Source organism: Vombatus ursinus, unplaced genomic scaffold, assembly GCF_900497805.2.
Source record: "Vombatus ursinus unplaced genomic scaffold, bare-nosed wombat genome assembly UNPS02009205.1, whole genome shotgun sequence".
Lineage (NCBI taxonomy): Eukaryota > Metazoa > Chordata > Mammalia > Diprotodontia > Vombatidae > Vombatus > Vombatus ursinus.
The window spans coordinates 47,993,472-48,016,458 of NW_020948983.1; the positions used below are offsets into that span (position 1 = coordinate 47,993,472).

The 22,987-nt window shown below is 36.7% G+C and overlaps 1 protein-coding gene across 2 annotated transcripts in view; it reads right to left on the reverse strand.

The window, feature by feature from the left end:
- OTUD7A (OTU deubiquitinase 7A) overlaps positions 1 to 22,987 on the reverse strand; it is a 414,798-nt gene that overhangs the window by 94,294 nt on the left and 297,517 nt on the right. For both annotated transcript variants that reach the window (XM_027851792.1, XM_027851793.1), the window contains 2 exons: positions 16,249 to 16,431; positions 4,239 to 4,457 (listed from right to left, as the gene is read on the reverse strand). In XM_027851792.1, the coding sequence (XP_027707593.1) occupies positions 4,239 to 4,457; positions 16,249 to 16,431 (402 nt within the window). The remainder of the gene's footprint in view (positions 1 to 4,238; positions 4,458 to 16,248; positions 16,432 to 22,987) is intronic.

Consider the following 22,987-nt stretch of genomic DNA (forward strand, 5'->3'; position numbering starts at 1 on the left):
AGAAGGCACAAATATTTGTCTTTGGCACAAAAAGAGGAATAGTTATTTCCCAGGGGGAGGAGAACTCTGTACACTAATGGATATAGCTCATAAGGAGAAAACGTGAATGAGCTAGGGTCACTTTTTACTTGGAAAATTGAAGGAAGAATAACTTAATAACAGTTTTAAACCATAACAAGGAGACAGGATGAGAAAGAAGTTGACTGGCCATATTCCAACTCTGCTGTGGTAAGGAAAAGTAAAAACAGGCTTTTATTGTAACTGAGATGTATGCTAGATGATAAGGAGGAATTTCTGATCACAAGGGAGATTGTGGAATCTCCAAAAATGGAGAACTCAAAAAATTGGAATAACATAGTATAAGCAGAGTTTTTCTTAGAGGCAAACCAATTAGCACCATGACCTTTCAAACCATCTATTCTCAAAACCTCTGAAACGTTACATTTTAATATTACTTTCCTGTTGACTCCAAGGATCAAATTAAACAGTAAATCTTTCTCTTTAAAAGGATGTTAATTTGTACATTGAAATTATGTGTTTCAATACCCCAATGAAGGTTATTGTGATTTGATAGTTCAAATGGGCTACTGTTTGGAATGAAGTTCTACCAAGCACTAATATGTATGTGAACACAATTTTTAAAAGCTGTTTATCTTCCACAGCTTAGTTGAACTCTGTTACCACACAGATTCTGACATCCTCTTTCTTCCTGCCCTTCCCAGGGTCTCCACTGGGCTATGAATATTTTCTTGAATTATTCATTTGATGTTCATCAGCCCACTAGACAACTTCTGGAAAGCAAGAATGTAAATGTTTCATTATACCTAATTACTCTCAAAAGTTTTTTTTTTTAAACAGGAAGGAAGCATGTCTGATGTTTTATAGTGCTTCAAATACAGCAAATTGTGAAGATGAGTTGTTGCTAAAATTCATCCTGAATCATTTCAGACACAAGGGTAACTGCATAAATGAAGGAGATTTAATTTCTTAAAAGAGCCTGAGTATCTTACTTACCATGACCATGAGGTAAGTAATTAATGTTCTGGTACTCTAAAATTTATATACGGACTTTGATCCCAATAAAAAGCCACAAGTTGTCAACAAATCAATTCTATTCAATTGCAACTCCCAAAATGCACCTTTTAAAAAGTGATTAATCCAGACAATATGCAAAAACTATAAAACCCTAAATCTTTCCTGAGCAGGGGGAGATTGCTTTTTGGAAAAGTACAACTGAATAATTTTTCATTTCTTTGACACTCAATTTAGACTGCATATTCAATCACATTTCAATTACCTCTGAATACCAAAAGCAAAGGCAATTTCTTTGTGAAGTGCAAAGAACTTTAAGAGTTTGCCTTGAACAAGACAAATTCAACAATTTAACAAATGTTTGTTAAGTGCTACCTATTGGCAAAACATTATGTTAGGTATTGGGACACAAAAACAAAACAAAACAAAACAAAAAAAGAAACAGTTTCTTCCTCCCAGAACTTACCATTTCATTGGGGCTAAGGTAGGGGATAACAACATTCACACAGACTACGTATAATGTAAGGTAAGGAATGATGGAAAAAACGGAAATATCACTGGGAAAAGGGATAAGAGAAGTAAGTAATCACCAAAAAAGTGTGTAGTTGAACTGAACCTTGAAGGAAGATATAGATTTTAAAAAAAAGAGATGAAGAGGAACTCTCACTCTCCAATATTAGGAATCATGGTAAATTCAGGTAATTCTTAGAGTAATGGAATCAGGAAAGAAGTGTTTAAGAATGATACATATCTGAAGAATTCTAAATTCAAGTGGGTGGTGGACTACATCTATAAAGACATTTTTCTTAGTTAATTGGCATCTCTTCTCATCACTCCCTGAATGGTAAGTCAACTGTAAAAACATCTTTCAAACTTCAAAGTTTAATTTGGAAACAACTTCTACAGAAGTCATTTACATGGTCCAGTTATTTTTTAACTTTCAGCTGTGATTGGGTAGTCATTACAATTGTACCTGAAGAATAACTTCACTTTTAAAAAAGGAAAGAAAGAAACAGATGTTGCAGAGAAGAGCACTTATCAAATGTTCTCCTTTCAAAAACCAGAATTCCCCAAAAGGAAAAAATGGTATGCATAACTTTTCAATGTTGGCTTAGGTTTTGTTATGGTCTCAGAGTTATTAGTCATTTCTTTTGACTTTCCAAATAAATGTTCTTCTGATTCATACAAGGTAATGGAATCAATTAACTTGAGAATTTAACAGATGGCTTACTACACATTTCTAAATAAGGTGCCCATGTCCATCACCCTTGAAGACAAGACAGAAGCTAACCAAATGTGACATCAGTTCAATAGCAGAGAGTAAGAAGGATTTTTTTACCTTAAATTTGGCTCTGCCATTTCTAATATGTCGCTATAAAAATAACTTGTGGCTACAGAATACACTTGTGGTAGCAACAAAGAAAATACTTCCTTGAAGAAAAAGAAAACAGGCCTGCCTGCTTGGTAATAAAATACAAGACTGCAATTGCCATCTACTTTTGCCACTCTAAGGAGGAGGTGCTGTGAGTTAGCACTGTATCCTGGGTGACTGGCAAAGGTGGTGGGTTTGAAAGCGCAATGGGAGTGGAAAGAGAGAACTGGCAACTCGTACAATGAGAAATTTTCCTTAAGTTATTGAAGGATTCAAGATAAATAAAAGGTAGTGAATAAGGCCAAAGTAAAAGGGGCTGGAAAGGAGAGATGGTTTGACAGAGCATCCTATAAAATTTAACTTATTTCCTAAGGATCCTAACATAGATAGATTATATTTTTGAAAGTCCCACGGGACTTTTGAAAAGGAGTTTTGAAAAGATTCTACTTTATTTGACTGATTCTATTAGAGCACTTTTTCTGGGTCCACCCTTTGAACTTGTACTTCTACCTCCGATTGGGGACCCACAAGGGTGATTTCTCCCCTCTGGGGATAAGTTTTTCCCTGAAAGGGGGAGAGAATAAGCATTTATATGGCATGTACTATGTGCCTGGCACTATGCTAAGTGCTTTACAAATATTATCTTATTTGATGCTCACAACAATACTGGGAAGTAGATGTGTTAATTGCCCTCATTTTGCAATTGAGGAAACTGAAGCAAACAGATTTAAATGACTTGCCCTGGGCCACACAGCTAGTAACTGTTTGTGCCTGAACTTGAACTCAGGTCCTGATATTCATTCAAAATTAGCTTAAAATACATATAACCTCTATTTCTTACACTCTTAGAACTTAATCAACCACTGGCTTAATAATTGGGTTGTCTTGTGAGGACAGGTGATTGTTGTTATGCATCACTCTGTACCACCATTTCTACCTCATTCAACCAAGAACTCAGTTGAACTCCACGGTAACTTTTCTATTAAGATCAACTGTACTAGACTGGTAACAAACAGGTATGAGTCTGCTTGGGCACTAAAACCAACTAGCCACATGACCTTGGCACATCACTTAACTATCCGATTCTTCAGGTTCTTCTTGTATAAAATGGGAAGTTTAGACTATATGATAGATGTCTATCAAACATTCTAATTTTAAATTCAATACTTCTATATGCCTCTTCACTACCATAACTTTAGTTAATAAGTGAATTTTCTTTAGACATACTTCTAGGACAAAGTATCACAACATAAATTAGGAAGCAAAATATTACACAACTCCTCATGAGCTCAGTAAAAGTTAGTGTACCTGGAGAAAGATCTAGATTTTCTTAAACATTCATTCTGGATTTTCATGATGATGGTAATTCTTCAAAGAGTAAATTGATTTACTTGGTTGTTTACTGCATAACTCTGTGCCCCCAGTAAGAAATTGGCAGTATTGGATGGAAAGTAAGGACAGGGCTGAAGCCAGGTTAGGGTCAGTACTGCTTTGTCTTGCCCGTAGAATATGGGGATACTACAGGAAAAGATATATACGAGGAAAATAAAGGCAAATTCAGTTCACTCTAACAAACGTTTAATAAGTGTTTACTATGTGAGATCCTCCATGTTTGGAGCTGGGTACAAAGACAAAGATGAAACAGCTCCTCCTCTTGAAGAATCTGGGTAAATTCTTGTTTCCCTTGGTGTAGAGCTAACGTGACATACATTTTCAAAGGCCATGGAGTTAAGAGTAAAAAAAATGGAGAAGTCTAAGGATTACACATAATTTTAAACTATTCAAAGATATGTTATAGGTCATCTATCTACTATCACCAAATGGCTTTACTTACCTGCCTGCTCCAAGGCAACCATTGTTGCCTGTTCTATTAAATCACGTTCGATGAAGCTCCTGAAGTCTTCACTGTATACACTGAGGTCTGGCAGTTGGAATGTGTAGATGGGCATTTCCAGGGGAAATTGTTCATTGCTGCATTCATTGGCCACATGGGATCGGGCAAGGGAGACTATGGCTGAGCTGGCGTGAGAAATACCTCTGGAAAGACGTTTTTCTAGGAAGAAAAAGAACAATGTTGCCTAAGTGGCTTGTAAATGCCAGTCCCAAACCACCATGTGTAGATTTGCTTATTTATATATAATATCCTCACCATCAAATATTGCCCCTTCTAGTCAATATATATCTTCCTCAAATTTTATTCAGGAAGCTGGGCTGAATAAACAACACTTTGCAAATAATACTTACTAATACTTACTTGATATATCAAGCTACTTAGATAATTGGTAAAAGTTTAATATAACAAATATTTATTAATATTCTAAAAGATAATCATTACTATCGTTCATTCTGAGCTCAAACTGTATCTAACAAAATTCAAACGAAATTCTGTGCACAACTATCATCTCATATCATTAAAATACATCAAAGAGATTTGGAATTTGTTTTTATCTTTAAAGCAGGTGGCGATCTATTTTGGATCTAACCATCGTGATTTCAATTTTAAGACAGATTCTTTTTATTTGTTCTGATAAACATGACATATATGGAAATATGCAGACCTCAAATACTGAAGCAGCCTTTGTGTTTTTTCCCCATCAATACTATATTTTGTCATAAAGTTCCTATAGGCCATGCCCTGCTTAGGAATAATAACTGTAATGTAGAATTTCTCTAAAGCAAAGGTTCTCAAACTTTTATGAGTGACATAAGTCTTTATATTACTTTAAATGTAACTCAACAGAACCCTTTCAATAAAATCATTTTTTAAAATGTTTAACCTGGGAAGTTTTATTTGGAGCAATTATTGCTATAAGGTCAGAAAAATACCTGTGAACCCCTTGTTATCATAATAACAATATAATAATAAATCTTTCATAATGCTCTTTAAAAATTTCCATTGTTAATAGATGACAGCTGACTGAAGACTAAAGACAGATGACAGAAGACTAAAAACAACACAAGTTTTTTATTAAACTTTTATGCTTTTATATCAATTTATTCTGATTTTAATAATATTACAAGTTACATAATTAGTGTGAAGGATGTGATTGTAACAAGTGTGTTATAACTCAGGACAATATTAGATGAAATAATATATCTTGTAAGTGGCTTCACAACAATTTTCATGGGGGAAAGGGGCAGGTAGAGAATTTCCATTCATTCATTAATTTTGCTTTAAATTTTTAAGAGTATTTTTTAAAATTTTATTTTATTTGAAAATGTCCTAACAATTTGTCTGGAATGTAATTGGCTAAAAAAAAATTTATATCAACACACATGGCATACCAGTATATCAAGAAAGTAATATCAGAGATAGTTAACTATTATATTTTCATTTGTGATTCGGTACTTGAAGTAGTTTTGTTCAATTTACTTTGTCAGTTTTGATTATTAGTGTCCTAGCTTTATTGTTTCTTCAATTAAAATTTCCTAGTAGTATTATCCAATTTAGTTTCCACTCTGAGCACCTGTGTAAAAAATGTTATAGCAACAAAAAAACCCAAACCCAACAACTTATGAATTTAGGATCATAAACCCAGCTAGAAGGGACCTTGGAGGTCATCACTAACTCTTTCCTTTTACAGATGAGGAATTTCAGATTGATAGAAGTTAAGTAATTTGCCCAAGGTCAAATAGGTAGAAATAATAGAAATAAGATTTTAATGTCATCACTGAACTGATATTGTTTTTTCCAAAGGTAACAAATGAATGCTTAGTTACTAAATCTAATAGTAAGAATAACAATAGCAATAATAACTAGAATGTATAGTGCTTTTGGCTTACAAAGCACATTATCTCAGTCCATTCTTAAGGCAATCTTAAGAGGTTGAGAATGCCAGTATTTCTATCATCATGTGACATATGAAGGAAATCGAGGACCACAAATGTTAAGGGCCATGAACAAAACTGTATAGGCATCAAGTCACGGAGGTGGGCCTCGGGCTTACTGACTAGAGTCAAATTTAGATTCAGTATTAGTCAGTGCTTGGAACATTAGAGTAAGGGTTCTTAACCTAGAGTCTATGATTTTTAAAAATATATTTTGATAAATGTATTTCAATAAAATTGTTTTTCCTTTGCATTCTTATTTATTTTATTTTATACCTTTGAGAACACTACGTATATGCATCATAGCCTTCACCACACTGTGAAAGAGGTCCATGATGCTAAAAACGGTTAAGAACCTCCACTTTAGGGAAAACTTTCCACTATAATGTCTCTTTTGTCACAAAGTATCTATAAAGTACCTACTTTAGTTCAACAAATATTTATTAATTACCTCTAATATGCCTTAAAGAACTTTGATAGATATAAGCACATGTGAAATTTAGATAAGACAGTCTCTTTTCCCTAATGGAACTCAAAGTCCAGTAGGGAGAAATGAAGTATACACAGATAGTTATAATTTACAACATGACACAATAAATACATTAGAGATGTAAAAGTTACTTCTTTTGTGCCAGCATTTCTTTCCCTAAGATTCCAAATCAAGGGAGAACAATAATATTGTAGATTTTCTTTAGATTTTCTTTCAGTTACCACATCCTATCTAGTTAGGGAGTTGATAATTAACTAGCTATGCTAAGGTACAAAGACGAGTGAAACAGCAGATGTCTTCAAGTAGCTCACATTCTAATGGGGAAGACACACACACATGTATAGTATATGTATATATGTATATTGGGTATGCATATTATATATGTGTATATAAGTATGTATACGTGTATGTATATGACATGTATATGAGTATATATTGTGTAAGGATATGTACATGTAAGAATGAATATGATATACAAGCACGTATATATGTGTGTATATACATAGAAGTATGTGTATATATGGAATTATTTATATAATATATATGTAAGTATGCCTGTATACAAGGGGCAGCGAGGTGGCACAGTGGATAGAGCACCAGGCCTGGAATCAGAAAAATCTGAGTTCAAATCCAGTCTCAGACACTTACTAGCTGGATGACCCTGGCCAAGTCACTTAACCCTGTTTGCCTTAGTGTCCTCGTCTATAAAGTGAGCTGGAAAAGGAAATGGCAAACCATCCCAGTATCTTTGCCAAGAAAACCCCAAATGGGGTCACAAAGAGTCAGACATGACTGTAAATAATGAAACACAACAACATACATGCAAGTATATATGACACACATCATACATGTATATATGTATATATATTTGCAAGCATGTATATATGTATATATGTACGTATGTATGTATCTCTCTAAATACATACATATACATGTATATATACGTACACACACACACACACAAGAATTCAAGGTAGTTTTGGGAAAGAGCACCCTAACTTCTGGGGTGATCAGAAAAATACTTCCTGGAAAAGATGTCATTTGAATTGAATCTTGAAAGAAATCAGAATTCCAAGAAGCCAATGTAAAGAAGGAGTCCATCTCAGGCATGGGGGACAGTTAGTGTAAAGACATGGAGCTGAGAGATAGAATGTAACGTGCATGGACAGGAAGTAGGCCACTAGGACTGCATTGTAGAGTGGTAGGCAGACTGGAAAAGTGGGAAGAAACCTGGTAGTGAACAGATTTAAATGTCAGATAGAGTTTATATTAGCTCCTAGAAGTAAAAGGGTGTCACGAAAGTTTACTGAGTTATGGGAGTAATATGATCAGATCTGCACTTTGGGAAAATCACTTTGGAGAATGGATAGAGTGAGAGAAAAGTTTGGGGTAGGGAGCCCCAAAATGAGACCATTTCAATAATTCAGTCAAGAAGTGATGAGGGAGTAGGGCCAAGATGGTGGAGAAAAGGCAGCAACTCCCCTGACGTTTCCGCCAAACCCCTCCAAACATCTTTAAATAATGCCATAAATCAATTCCTGGAGGAGCAGAACCCACAAAAGAATAGGGTGAAATAATTTTCCAGTCAAAGACTACTTAAAAGGTCAGCAGGAAAGGTCTGTCACATGGGAGTGAGAATGGAGCACAATCCAGTGCAGGCCATGTCAGCACAGACCAGGTTCTAGCAATCCAGAAGCAGACCTTGGAAGCCATTGAATCAGCAGCAACAGTGGCAGCTTCCAGAGCTCTCAGCCTAGAGATGGTAATGGAGTTGAAAAACTAATCAGAAGGAGATTACAGGGGTCTCTTTATTGGCACTGGGGGAAGGACTCTATTGCCTTGTCCATACTCAGATCTGGGTCACAGTCCTGAGTTGCAATCCTAGGGTGATGAGGAGCACTAGTACACCACTGCTTGCAGTGGCAGTAGGGCAGGGGCCCTCATCATAGTTTCAGGACAGAAAAGAGAGATTGTGGTCACTTACAGACTACAGGACAGGCCAGGAGAATATCACACGCACCTCTCCTTAGATCATACCACTTTGGAAGAACTGAAAACTTACAGGTCCCTAGAAGTATCTTTGAAAACAGCTTCACAAAACCCCTGAGGCTTGGGACAGTGCATCCTCCACCCTGGAAGCAGAGCCCCACTTTAGCAAAGAGTTAAAAGTCAAGAAATAGACTGGAAAGATGGACAAACAACAGAAAAAAATTCTGACCATAGAAAGATGCCATGGTGACAATGAAGATCAAAACACACACTCAGAAGAAGATAACAAAGTCAAAACTCCTACAGCCAAAGCCTCCAAGAAAAATATGAATTAGTCCCAGGTCATGGAAGAACTCAAAAAGGATTTTGAAAATCAAGTAAAAGAGGCAGAAGAAAAATTGGGACGAGAAATGAGAGTGATGTGAGAAAATCATGAAAAACAAGTCAACATCTTGGTAAAAAAGACACAAAAAGTACTGAAGAAAATATCACCTTAAAAAATAGAGTAGGCCAAATGGTAAAAGAGGTCCAAAAAGTCAATGAGGAGAAGAATGTTTTAAAAAGCAGAATCGGTCAAATGGAAAAGGAGGTCCAAAAGCTCCCTGAAGAAAATAATTCCTTAAAAATTAGAATGGAGCAAATGGAAGTTAATGACTTTATGAGAAATCAAGAAACAATAAAATAAAACCAAAAGAATGAAAAAATAGAAGACAATGTGAAACTTCTCATTGGAAAAACAACTGATCTGGAAAACAAATCCAGGAGAAAGAATTTTAAAATTATTGAACTGCCTGAAATCTATGATAAAAAAAAAAAGCCTAGACATCATCTTCCAAGAAATTATCAAGGAAAATTGCCCTGATGTTCTAGAACCAGAGGGTAAAATAGGAATTGAAAGAATCCCCTGATCACCTCCTGAAAGAGATCTCAAAAGGCAAATCTCCAGGAATATTATAGTCAAATTCCAGAGTTCCCAGGTCAAGAAGAGAATATTGCAAGTAACCAGAAAGAAACAATTCAAGTGTTGTGGAGCAGTCAGAACAACACAAGATTTAGCAGCTTCAATAATGCTTCAGGGGAAAAATGGATATTCAATGAAATAGAGGACTTTCAAGCATTTTTGATGAAAAGACCCAGAGCTGAATAGAAAATTTGACTTTCAAATACAAGACTCAAGAGAAGCATAAAAAGGTAACCAGGAAAGGGAAATCATAAGAGATTTAGTAAAACTAAACTGTTTACATTCCTACATGGGAAGATGGTACTTGTAATTCCTAAAGATTTTCTCATTATTAGGGCAGTTAGGAGTCTAAATAGACAGAAGACACATGTATGAATTGAATATGAAGGGATGATATCTAAAAAATAAAATTTAAGGGGTGAGAAAGAAGAATGCACTGGGACAAAGGGAAAGGGAGTGGTAGAATGGGATAAATCATCTCACATAAAAAAGGCAAGAAAAAGCTTTTATAGTGGAAGGGAAGAGTGGAGGTGGGGAGTGAGTGAACCATACTCTCATCAGAACTGGGCTCAAAGACAGAATAACATACACACTCAATTGGACATAGAAATCTATCTTACCCCACAGGAAAGTAGGAGGAGAAGGAGAGAAGGGGATGGGGTGATAGAAGGGAGGGCAGATTGGGGGAGATGACAGTCAGAAGCAAAATACTTTTGATGATGACAGGGCAAAAGGAGTGAGAAAGAGAACAGAATAAATGGGAGGGGCAATAGGGTGGAGTAAAACACATTTAGCAATCATAACTATAAAAAAATTTTGAAGCAGTTTTCTCTAATAAAGGCCTCATTTCTCAAACATATATAGAACTGAGTCAAATTTATAAAAATAGGAGCCATTCCCCAACTGATATATGATTAAGAGATATGAACAGTTTTTAGATGAAGTAATCAAAACTATCTATAGCCATATGAGAAAGTGCTCTAAATTGATATTGATTGGAGGAATGCAAATTGAAACAATTCTGAGTTACTTCCTCATGCTTATTAGATTGGCTAATAGGACAGAAAAGGAAAATGACAAATGTTGGAGAGGATGTAGGGAAAATAAAACATTAAAGCACTGTTGGTGGAGTTGTGAACTGATTCAACCATTCTTTAGAGCAATTTGGAACTATGTCCAAAGGGCTATAAAACCATGTATACCCTTTGACCCTTTGACCTAGCAGTGCCACTACTAGGTCTGTATCTAAAAAGAGATAACAGCAAAAATATATATAGTGGCCCTTTTCTGGTGGCAAAGAGTTGGAAAATAGGAGGATGCCCATCAACTGGGGAATAGCAGAACAAAATGTGCTATGTGATTATGATGGAATACTATTGTTCTATAAGAAATGATAAACAGGATGCTCTTGGAAAAACCTGGGAAGACTCACATGAGTTGACACAAAGTGAAATGTACTGTGCACAAACTAATAGCAATATTGTGAGATGGGGGCAGCTAGGTGGTGCAGTAGATAAAGCACCAGCCCTGCCATCAGGAGAACCTGAGTTCAAATCTGGTCTCAGACCAGACACTAGACACTTACTAGCTATGTGACCCTGGGCAAGTCACTTAACCCCATTGCTTAGCAAAAAACAAACAAACAAAATATTGTAAGATGATAAGCAATGAATGACTTAGTTAATCTCAGCAGTACAATGATCCAAGACAGCTCTGAAGGATTTATGATGAAAAATGCTACCCATCCCCAGACAATAAACTGATGATGTCTCTATTTTTTACTTTCTTTATTTTTCTTAAGGATTTTTTTGTCTATGTTTTCTTTCACAACATGATTAATATGGAAATTTGTTTTGCATGACTACACATGTATAACCTATATAAAATAGCTTGCCTTCTCAATGCGGGGAGAGGGGAGAGAGAGAATTTGAAACTCAAAGTTTTAAAAATGAATGCTAAAAATTGTTTTTGGGGAAAACATGTAATTGAGGGAAAATACAAAATAAAAATTTTTTAAATAAACGTTAAAATTGTCTTGACATGTAATTGGGAAAAATACTATTAAGGAAAAAGAAGTGATAAGGGTCTGAACTAGGGTGATGACTAGGTGAGTGGAGAGGAAGGGACCTATTGAAGGGCTGAGAAAAGAAGAGATCTAAAACACCTAACCACATGCCTTGCAGATAGTAGATGCTCAAGAAATATTTGATTGATATAAACATTTTTAAAGGCTCAAAACACTCATGTTTAGTAATCAACTATTATAATGTGAGGATCATGAAATATAGCACATTTAAATACACATTCCCTTCCTTGTATAGGCTAAAATTAGTTAATTTTTTTTAACAAGACAAACTTTTTTTAGACTTTTTCCAAATGAAATTATCACAGATTCATTATTAGAATTGTTCAAAACTCCATGATAAACTCATAAAATAGTACACTTGGGACCTAATGGTCCTACAACATCTGTTTCAAATTAGATTACTTGTTAACAAGAGGTTTTCCTACTTGTGTTATTCCCCCTGATCCACCTCAACCCCCTCCACTCATCTGCATATCATAAAGATATACTACAAAAGATTAAGATGTCATTTAGAAAAGGAGTCTCTCTCTCTCTCTCTCTTTCTCCCTCCTCTCTTCTTTTTTCTTTTTGACTCTCTCTCCCCCTTTCTTTCTCTTTCTCTCTCCCCTCTCATTTTCCCTCTTTCTCTCTTTTCCTCTCTCTTTCTCTCTTCCCTCTTCATCTTTTTATTTTTCTCTGTTTTCTTTTCTTTGTTAAGGGAAGCAGTAGACATAAATGGCATTAATTTATTTTTGGTCAAACATATTCTAAAGATGGGGCTTAAGAATTGGCAGGAGATCATGAAACAATCTACAACAAACCTGGTTTTCAGATATTTTTCATCTTGGAATTTGAGGGAGATAGGAATTTCTGGAAAATCATCAACATTGGTATATTTTATTCTAAACAAAAAGCAAATATACTTTTAAATATCATTTTCATATTCCCGATGAGTTTCATATTATGTTTTCATGAATAGAAAGTCAATTACATGTTGCCTGTGGAGTAAGTACCATTGAATTCACATTTATTAGGCACTTACTATGTGTGACAATGTCTACTAGGTTTTGGGGATACAAAGACAAATGGCACAAAGACCATCTCTTTAGCAGTTCAGAATTGAATGGGATGGAATTAGGGCAAGGAGAGGGAGGATATACATGAACATAACCACAATACAAGAAAGAGCAAAAAAAAGAAAAAAGAAAAGAAAAGAAAGGTCTAGTTAAGTTCCATGAAAAATGACAGAGATTCCAGGAACTAGAATCAGGATTACACTCTAGCTGACCCCTCATGTCACTTCTTAATTTGTGTGACCTTGGACACATCACTTAACTTCTTCAGGACTCAAATTCTTCCCTTGTTAAATGAGGGGGTTGGATTTGATAGCCATTGAAGTTCTTTTTAGCTTTAAATCTATGCTCTCAATGATCCCATGTCCTGCATGCTGACCCAATCATGAGTTTTATAAAGGAAAAAAAGTTCTGACTTCTGGCCATTCATAGATTAGGAAAAAAGGAATATTGTGATTACAAGTGCTACTATAGTAGAAAAAAGCAGAAAGAAAGAATCTTGATTTCAGAGTACTTGGGTTTAAATTCTAACTAGTTACTAACTACCTGTGCAAACCTGAGTTAATTCCTGCTCTTTGGGCTTCACTTAATTTCTCTGTAAAATGAGCAGACTAGACAGATGATGATCTCTAAAATTCCTTCTACTTTTGAAACCTAAAGGCATAACTATGATTTTGTAACCTGGCATAAAAATGGGGTAGGGTAGGGGTAGGGAAGTATGGCAATGAAGAGCAGGTTGACCATGGGTTCACTCATGCTGGGAAAGGGAGAAGTCCTGCACTTGACCTCTGCCCTCAACTTGACCCCTGCCCCCCAAAGGTTGGGGGAAGAGGATTGAGTAGCTCCTCCAGATGAAATGTGGACTGGAGAGAATTGAAAGGTGGGATGTAATGATGATAGTTGTGTATATGTGTGTGTGTGTGTGTGTGTGTGTGTGTGTGTGTGTGTGTGAGAGAGAGAGAGAGAGAGAGAGAGAGAGAGAGAGAGAGAGAGAGAGAACATGTCCTGGGAAGAGGTACCCCATAAGTGGATGTTAGTGTCTTGGGGAAAGGCTCCATCAATCCTAAGCTCTGATGAAACTGATAATACTATGAAATGTGGGTTATAAGGGTATCACTCACAATTTGAGAAAAGAAATTGCCTACCTTTTAAGTCACGTTGAATGAACACACAGTCCTAGGGGCCATGTAAACATGATATAATTGACTCACCATCAACAAGACACATAATTGGAGATTTTTTTCCCTCCCCAAAGCTGAGGAGATGAGCTAGGTTGAGTCCATTCATCCATCCAAGCTCTCTGATCCAGACCCACATTTGGACCATCAGTCAATATGTATTTGTGGATGGTGTGAGGTGTGCCACATGATGTTATTAAATATTACTAAATGTTAAATATTAGCAGTTTGAAAGAGGCAGCCTCTTTGATGTAAAAAAATAGCTTCCAAGTGTTAAAAGACCATCTAATGGGAAACAGCTGTTCCTAATACAAATAATCATATGTACTCTTTTTCTTCTGCTTCTGCTTCTCCTTCTTCCTCCTCCTCCTCCTTTTCTTCCTTTTCCTCCCCCCTCCTTTTATCTGTCTTTCTGTGTCTGTCTCTGTATCTTTCTATCTCTATTGCTCTCTTTGTCTGTCTCTCTTTCACACACACACACACACACACACACACACACACACACCAAACTCAGCGTTGTCTTTTTTCCCCACTCTGGAGTGTGAGTAAAATTTGGAATAGAAAATTATAATGACAAAAGTTATTCCAAAGGGGCCTGCCTCCTCCAGTATCACCCTTACTTGAAAATCACAAAGTTCCTGGTTCTGGGAAGTACAAAACATCTTTAGGACTGACAAAAACAAATGTCAAGACTACATTTGCATCTCCCGACAGCTCTCGCTATGCTAAGACTTAGTTGCCATTTTGGGCACCAGGATTTCATAACAGAGAGACTAAATAAGAATCCAATTATGTGGCACTTGAACATCCTATTTAAAAACCCTAAAATTTGAATTCTATTAAAAACAAATGGGATTATTACCCAGGCTTGATAAATACAACTATAGCCAGGGCAGAATACAACATCTTCTTCATGTAATATCTTCTTTAAAAAATCAGATGGTGACCAATAATTACTATATTTATCAGGATAGAAAATGCCTGAGATTGTAAGATGTAGTAAGATTTCAAAATGTAAAATAGCATTGTGTTAAAGATATAGCAGCCCTGATTTGCCACATTCTCCATGTCTGAAAACCAGGCACACTGGGGTCTCTTGTTACTTAAGAGTGATCTGGTAGTGAAAAGCCCAATGTTAAAGGTCCTTCAAGGAGATCTTTTATGAGGTGACACATGTGGTTAAGGTTACTCTTGTCTTGAGTAAAAACCGGATGGTGGTGCTTGGGGGTGGGGGTGGAGGAATGTATTCTAAACTGCAGAAATGAACAAAACACACTGACCAGGAAAGAGTTCTGGGTTACATGCTTGTCTTTGACATTAACTATCTATATGACAATGTATGTGTCAAAACTACTCTGGATCAGTTTCTTCATGAATAAATGAATAGAATGATGAATGAATGAATAAACTCCATGTACTGATCACTTCACAGATAACTCCACAGCATTTTGTCTGAACTCTGGCACCCTGAATGCTACTCCCAGTTTACTGGGCTTTAATGAATGAGCCCTCGGCTTTTCTTGCCTAGACCTCCATGTCATTTTGACAGCCTGCTACCCTCATGCCCTGCCAGCTCCCTTTTCTATAATCTCCCTTCTTTAGAATATAAGCCCCTTTTGGGCAGCGAATACCTTGCTTTCTTGTATTTGTATCCCTAACACTTAGCGCAGTGTCGAACACATAAAAAATGATTAATGAATGCTCTACCAACCAATAAAAAGTCTCTTCTGCTCCAAGATTATGTAATTTGAAAGTTTTGCTCTTGTTTCAATGACATAATACTTGTGGTTCTCTTCACTAGCTTGCGGATTTTTTTTTCTTTTTTTGGTGAGGGCAATTGGGGTTAAGTGACTTGCCCAGAGTCACACAGCTAATGAGTGTTATGTGTCTGAGACCATATTTGAACTCAGGTCCTCCTGACTCCAGGGCCGGCACTCTATCCACTCTGTCACCTAGCTGCATCATAGCTTGTGGACTTTGTCCCTGTGTCTTACTACCTCCTGCAGCCTTTCAACCAGATCAACACTTAGCATTCTCAGCTAGTAGAAAAATAGTAGAAATAATAAGGCTAATACTTCAATCAATCTGTTCACTTACTGACTTGATGAAGGGTGTGTGTGTGTGTGTGTGTGTGCATGGATAGATAGAGAGTGGGCTTTATAGGTTGGTCATTCTGTCCTTGTCTCACACTCATTTGAATAATTCAGAGCTAGTAATCTCACCTTTATTTCATAAATTTGGTCTAGTTACAGTTATTTACCTTGGGCAATGTCATCCTGTCTCTGAAGGCAGGGCCGTTCAATTTTGTTCACCTGTTGGGCTGGCTCTCTCTCTGGCTGCTTGTAGTATTTTCCTTCATTGAACACCTGTGGTAGGTTGGCCGTATGAACCTGTCGAAGTTGCTCATAGTCACTCAGAGCTGCTGTCAAGTCCCAATTTTTGCCTACAAAGAAGGAAAATAGTTATGTTGCCTGTTGTGATTTACATTAGAGAATACCTAAGTTCATAATGTGACTAACATATTAAATCATTTTTTAATTTAAAATAATAAACACCTACTAAGAACCATAGAGGATGAAAAGATGAGTAAAATGCAATCTCACCTTTTACAGAGGTTAAAATGATGAAGAGGAGAAAATATGTATATAAAAGTAGCTATAACAGAATTTACAAACATGCATTTCTGATTTTCTAAAGGTAGAAAAGGAGGTACTTGGGCAATATACTTTGTTGGGAATTAGAATCAGAATCAAAGCCCCAAACTGAACAGTTTTACATACAGTATGTTTATATCCCATATAGTATATCCCATAGCACAATGCATCATCGTACGATGGTATAATTCTACTGTAGTCTGAAAAACAACAACAAAATTATTTGGTCAACTTTCATACTACCTTTGTGAAAACCAGAGGGAAGAAAAAGACAAGCATGTGATATTTTGTGACAGGAAAATTAAAGAATTTTTTTTAAAGAATGGAAGAAAGTATCTCAGAATATAAATTGGAAGAGATCTATACTCTTGTCTAGTCTAACTCAGATTTGGAGAGGAATCTACTACCTAACATATTGAATCTCAAGTAATCAACTGACCTTCACCTGAAGAACTCTAATGAAGGGGGCCTCACTCCAGAGGTAATGCATTTCACGTTGCGATAGTTGTAATTGTTAGGAAGTTTTTCCCCCTTTTATAAAAACTAAATTTGCCATTTTACAACCCATTCATTGCTGTTAACTCTGCCCCTTCTTCTAAGGAATAATCCTTCACCTATGTGAAGAGGGAAACAAATACTACCCCCCCTACCCAGTCTTCTCTTTTGTAGACTAAACATCCCCCAGTTCCTTCAATAGATCTTTAGATTAGCCATGAACTTGAGACCCTTCAATCTCCTGGTTATCCTTCACTGGACACTCTACTGTACTAATCTCAAATTCCTTCTTAATCATTTACCAAATTCTCTCTTAGTCATTTACTGTTTTCTCTCTCAGTCACTGGCCAAATTCTCTCTCAGTCTTGGATCAAATTCTCTCAGTTATTTGCCAAATTCTCTCACAATCATTTATTCATTACTGAGTTTGTGTGTGAAAGGGTTCTTAGTCAATTAAAATGTGTCTGTCTTAAGCTTAGTGTGTTTAGTCTACTTAACCTCTACCAAAAGGAGGGAAATATTATACACAATTTGATTGAATCCTAAAATTGTAGTGTTTTTGAAAATGGCCAATAAAATTTTAACTCTAATTTCATGGATCAAATAAAATTCTCTCTTTTCCTGATTCAGTATGAATCACATCTATTAATTATTTTGACTAATTATGCATTAACTGAATTAGTGAATATGGAAAAACAAAGCCTTCAAAGTGCAAAACAACATCTGTACAACTCATTTTTATCAGTCTATTTTTGATGCATGCTCAACACAATCAATCATGACATCTGAAATTGTATTACTTAGTTATTTTGATTTCAAGCACATTTTGGTACTCTCAGTGAGCAAAGCTATAATAAATTCTCTCAATTCATGAAGATCAGAAAACTAAATCATCATCCTTTGGGCAAACAAAAGCAGAATTAAAGTGTTCAACCAGTTGGGTTTTTTTTTTTGGAGGGGGAGAGTAAAGATTTAAAAAGGACATTATTATTTTATATATATATATATATATATATATATATATATATAGTATTATATATCATACAGTATGTGAACACAAGGTATTATCATTATTATTTTAAAATTTTTACTTAGGAGCTAAACTTAGGTATTTGGAAGAGAAATAGAATTCAATCTAAGCACACATTTATTCTCTATATTGTTAGTCAGGCAATAAGCATTCAGTTCCATAGACCTAGATTCTATGTTGTTCTCCATGAAAACTACCACATTAGCTTTTGAAGCTTCCCAATCATTCTTTTGAATCACAATTCAGTTCACTAGTCAATAAACATTTACTAAGCCCCTACAACATGCCAGACACTTTGTTACGCACTGGGGATGCAAAAAGAGACAAAAGAGAGTCCTTGATCTCAAGGAGTTTGCACTCTAGTGAGGGAGAAAATAAGGAAACAAACAGTTACAAACAAGTTATGCAAAGGATAAATATTGAAAAATTCTGATTCATCTGTATGGACGTATATCACTTTATAATTCTGAAGCTTTTCACCTTTTTAATCCAACTGACAATGTTATTAAATGTGGACATTAAATGTTTCAAAAACATTCATTAAGTTACTTGATGCTGAGAGAAAATCAAAGCTTGCATCAATATGACAACCAGGTACTTAAGTGTCAGTAAGAACTTCTCTACATAAACCTCTATGGTCCTTTCCAATTCTAAATCCAATTTGTAGACAATTAGGTCACTTTTCAAAACTGAGTATGTTCCACAATAACTGACCAACACATTCCTTGACATTGTCCCTTGTCCGCTGCTCATTATGTCCAGTGCATTAGGCAGAAGGAATTGGCCTGTGAAGGTCTCTCCAATCAGTTAATTCTGTAGCATTCCTTGCTATCCTGGTAGGCAAGTCTGATACAATTCAATTCAGTAACTATTTCATAAATGCTTATGTGCAAGGCTTTGTGCTAGGCTAGGGACAGAAGACAAAGAGAGAAACAGTCCATGCTTACAAAGTGCTTATGTTTTACTTGAGGCTATAATATGCAAAGACAAGTCAATATCACATAATCTAGGAAGGAAAGAACACCATACCTTGGGGGTACCATCTGAGCTGAATCTTGAAGGAATCTAAGGATTATAAGGTAAGGACAAATGGCATTACAACAATGGTGGTCTTTGGCCACAATAAAGGCATAAAGATGGGAGATAGAATGACATCCATGAGGATCAGAGAGAAGGCCAGTTGGGTTGGATTGTAGAGTCTGGGAAAAGGAATAAAGTATAATGAAGCTAGAATGCTAGGTTGGGGTCAAAGTATAATGGGCTTTAAAGGAGCAGTTTACATTTTCTTGGGCAGTTTACATTTGATTCTAAAAGGAATAGGAAACCACCGGAGTTTATTGAGTAGGGCAGTACCATGATCACATCTTCGCAGAAGCAGTAAGGAGGATTGGAGTAGGGAAAGACTCGAAGCAGGGGAAACAATGAGGAAGCTATTGCAATAGTCCAGGCAAGAAGTGATGAAGACCTGAACTAAGCTGGTAGCCATATGTAAAGAAAAGTTGTCATATGTGATGAAGATGCAAATGAGGTAGAAATGGTGAGATTTGGCAACTAATTGGATATGTGAGATGAGAGATAAAGAGGAACTGGGGATAACATTAGATTTTCATGGATTATCAAGGTAGAATGCTGGAAAAATGGTGGTACTATTGAAAGAAATGGGGAAATTTGGTAGAAGGGTGGGTTAAGGGGAAAAGAAAATTAGTTTTGTTTTAGACAACTGAATTTGAGATATCTTCAGTATTGAGTTGTATATTATACAGTTGTTGATGGTGTTCAGGAGAGAGATTTGCTGGATATATAGATCTGTGAATCATTTGCATAAAGATGATAATTAAACCCATGGGAGATGATGTGATCATTGAGAATGTGTAGAAAGAAAAGTGAAGAGGACATAGAACAGAGCCCTGGAGAACACACACATTCATAAGAGGTGATTTCTGTGATGCACCTGCAAAATAGACTAAGGACAAATCAGAAAGGTAGGAGGAGAACCAGGAGACAGTAATCCTACCAAAAAAAAAAAAAAACAAACCAAAACGGAGAGCAAAGACTACCCAGTAGGAGAAAGTGATTAAAAGAGTCCAGTGCATCAAAGAGGTCGAAAAGGTCTGAGAAGACTACTGGATATGGTGATTAAGAGATCATTGGTGACTTTTAGAAGAACAGTTTCTGTTGAGTGATGAGGACAGAAGCCAGAGTGTGTTTGCATGAAGATGTGCTTTTGGATAAAGAGGGAGGGAGGGAGCAGGAAGTAGAGGCAATAGGTATACACAGCTTTTTCTTGGACCTTGCCTGAGAAAAAGGAAGGAGAGAGAGAGAGAGAGAGAGAGAGAGAGAGAGAGAGAGAGAGAGAGAGAGAGAGAGAACAAATACTTAAGGGGATGCTAGGATCTAGTGAAGGTATTGTTTTTTTAATGGGGAAAATGTGGACATATCTTAAGGTAGTACATTATGAGCCAGTAGATAGGGAGAGATCTGGAGACTGGCAAGATGTGGGATAATCTTGTAAAGAAGATAGGGTTTGCCTGGCAAGAAAGGACACATAATTTCTCAGAGACAATAGGAAAAGAGGAGAGTGTAGGGAATGATATCAAAGATCTCAGATGCACCAGAGACAATCTACTTGGAAAGACAAGATACATACATAAAAAGTTAGGAAAAATGAGGAGTTGAGGAAGAATCTGAAGTTATGAACCTGGCAGACCAGAAGGACAATAGTGTTCTCAAAAGAAAATGAACTCCTCTCTCATCTGTGTCTTCCTAGCCATGATTCTCCCAAGTCTTCCTACCACTTTCTCCTACTCCTATATCCTTCTGGCTGTGGATATGGTTGTTACCATATTCACCCATGTCCTCTGATCATACTCCATACATCCTTGCTTCCTTGCCATCCCCTCTACCTTTCTCTCTTGCCCTTCCAGGGTCTTTGCTCCTCTTTCTCACCACTTACTAAAATCCTATCCTTCCTTTAAGGCCCAGATAATGCCTCACCTCCTCTGTCAAGTCTGCCCTGATTGTCCAAGATTTCAGTGAAATTTGCCCTTCTCTCAACTTCTCTGGTCACATTTTCTGTCCTACTTACTTGGCATTAGCATATAGAATACTTTATTATTATTTAACTCTGTGTGTGTGTGTGTGTGTGTGTGTGTGTAGTCTACTCAAGTAAACTGTATTGTATTCCCAGCACCTAATACAGCATAATACTCCTAAGAAGGATAGGGATAGTAGTAGTGACTGGACCTGTGATGTCACTGGCGCTCCCAGTACACAGGACTCCCAGGTGATGAAACAACCTCCAGTAATACAGGATGGCATCTTCTTTAAAACGTGTATTCTTAGAACTGCTTTGAGGAGTTGAAGATCTTTGGCAGGGTCATAGAGAAGTAGGATTTGAACCTAGTTCTTCCTGGCTTTTCTATACACTACTCCATGCTGTCTTAATAATTATTCATTTAAATATCATAATTATTAAAGTATTAATTTATAATAATTTATCCAATAATTTATTAAAACAAATAGGTGGTACAATAGATAAAAGTGCTAGGCCTACTCAAGAAGTCTCAAGTTCAAGGGCAGCTAGGTAGTACAGTAGATACAGCACCAGCCCTGCACTCAGGAGGACCTGAATTTAAATCTGTCTTCAGAGACTTACTAACAGTGTGGCTCTGAGCAAGTTACTTAACCCCAACTGGCTCTAACAAAAACAAAACAAAACAAAACAATACAACAAATCCCTGGCAAATCACTTCATCTCTGTGTGAGGAATGCTAACAGTTTGGTTCCCACTGAATTGATAAGAAAAGAGGACAGGGGGAGATTAGGTTATTGATTAATTGATTTCTTGGTTTATTGGTTTACACAAATATGTAAACAAGATAAAGGAGTGAATGGGATAATATAGGGTGAAGCCCCCTCAGGGGAATGAACTAATCCCGACCTCAGTTACTTTTCATACTTATGACTGTTGCAAGACTGCACCCAGATGCCTTGCAGCACATTCTGGCTAAACCGAATGTTCCATGTGGCTAACCCGGATGTTCCACGTGGTTGTGCAAAGAGACCACTCCCCTCTAACTTGTTTCGAACTTCCTTCCATAGAAGTTAGAATTCCACAAATAGATTGTGCCCCTAATATACTCAGCCAATGGGTTGAGGGGAAGGGGGTTAGGGTGGGGACATTGCGGATAGGGTCTATATATTCTGCTTTACTATACACTCAGACACATACCCTGGCTGGAGCCATCTTGAGCAAATGCTGGGTGTGTCCTTTCTCATGAGAAAGCAATAAAACTCCTTTTTGCCTTTCTTAAGAAAAAGTCTCTGATTTGATCATTTTGGGCATCACAAACACCCCACACACCTGTCTGCCTTAGTTTCCTAAGCAATAAAATGGAGATAATAATAGCACCTACCTCCTGGAGTTGTTGTGAGGATTTAATGAAATGATATTTGTAAAGTGCTTAGAAAGGTGCCTGGTGCATAGTAGGCACTTAATAAATGCTTGTTTCCTGCTTCCAAATATGAAGAATAGACTGAATTAACATTGCACTTTCGGGTCTTCCTATACATTATCCTATTGCATCTCCAGAGGAGTCCAAGATAGACGTTCTCCTCATTTTGTAGATAAAGAAACTGAGGTTCAGAGAAATTGTGCTTAGGGTGCAGCAGCAGAGCAGATGTTAATGCCTCTTCCTTAATGTCATTTCCACTGATAAAATCCCATCAGTATGTGACAGTGCCCAGGACTTTGGAGGCTAGGGCTTTCTTTTCTGGGTCTTCAGTAGCTGTGGCCATAGTACCTACAGGAGCTAGGCTGC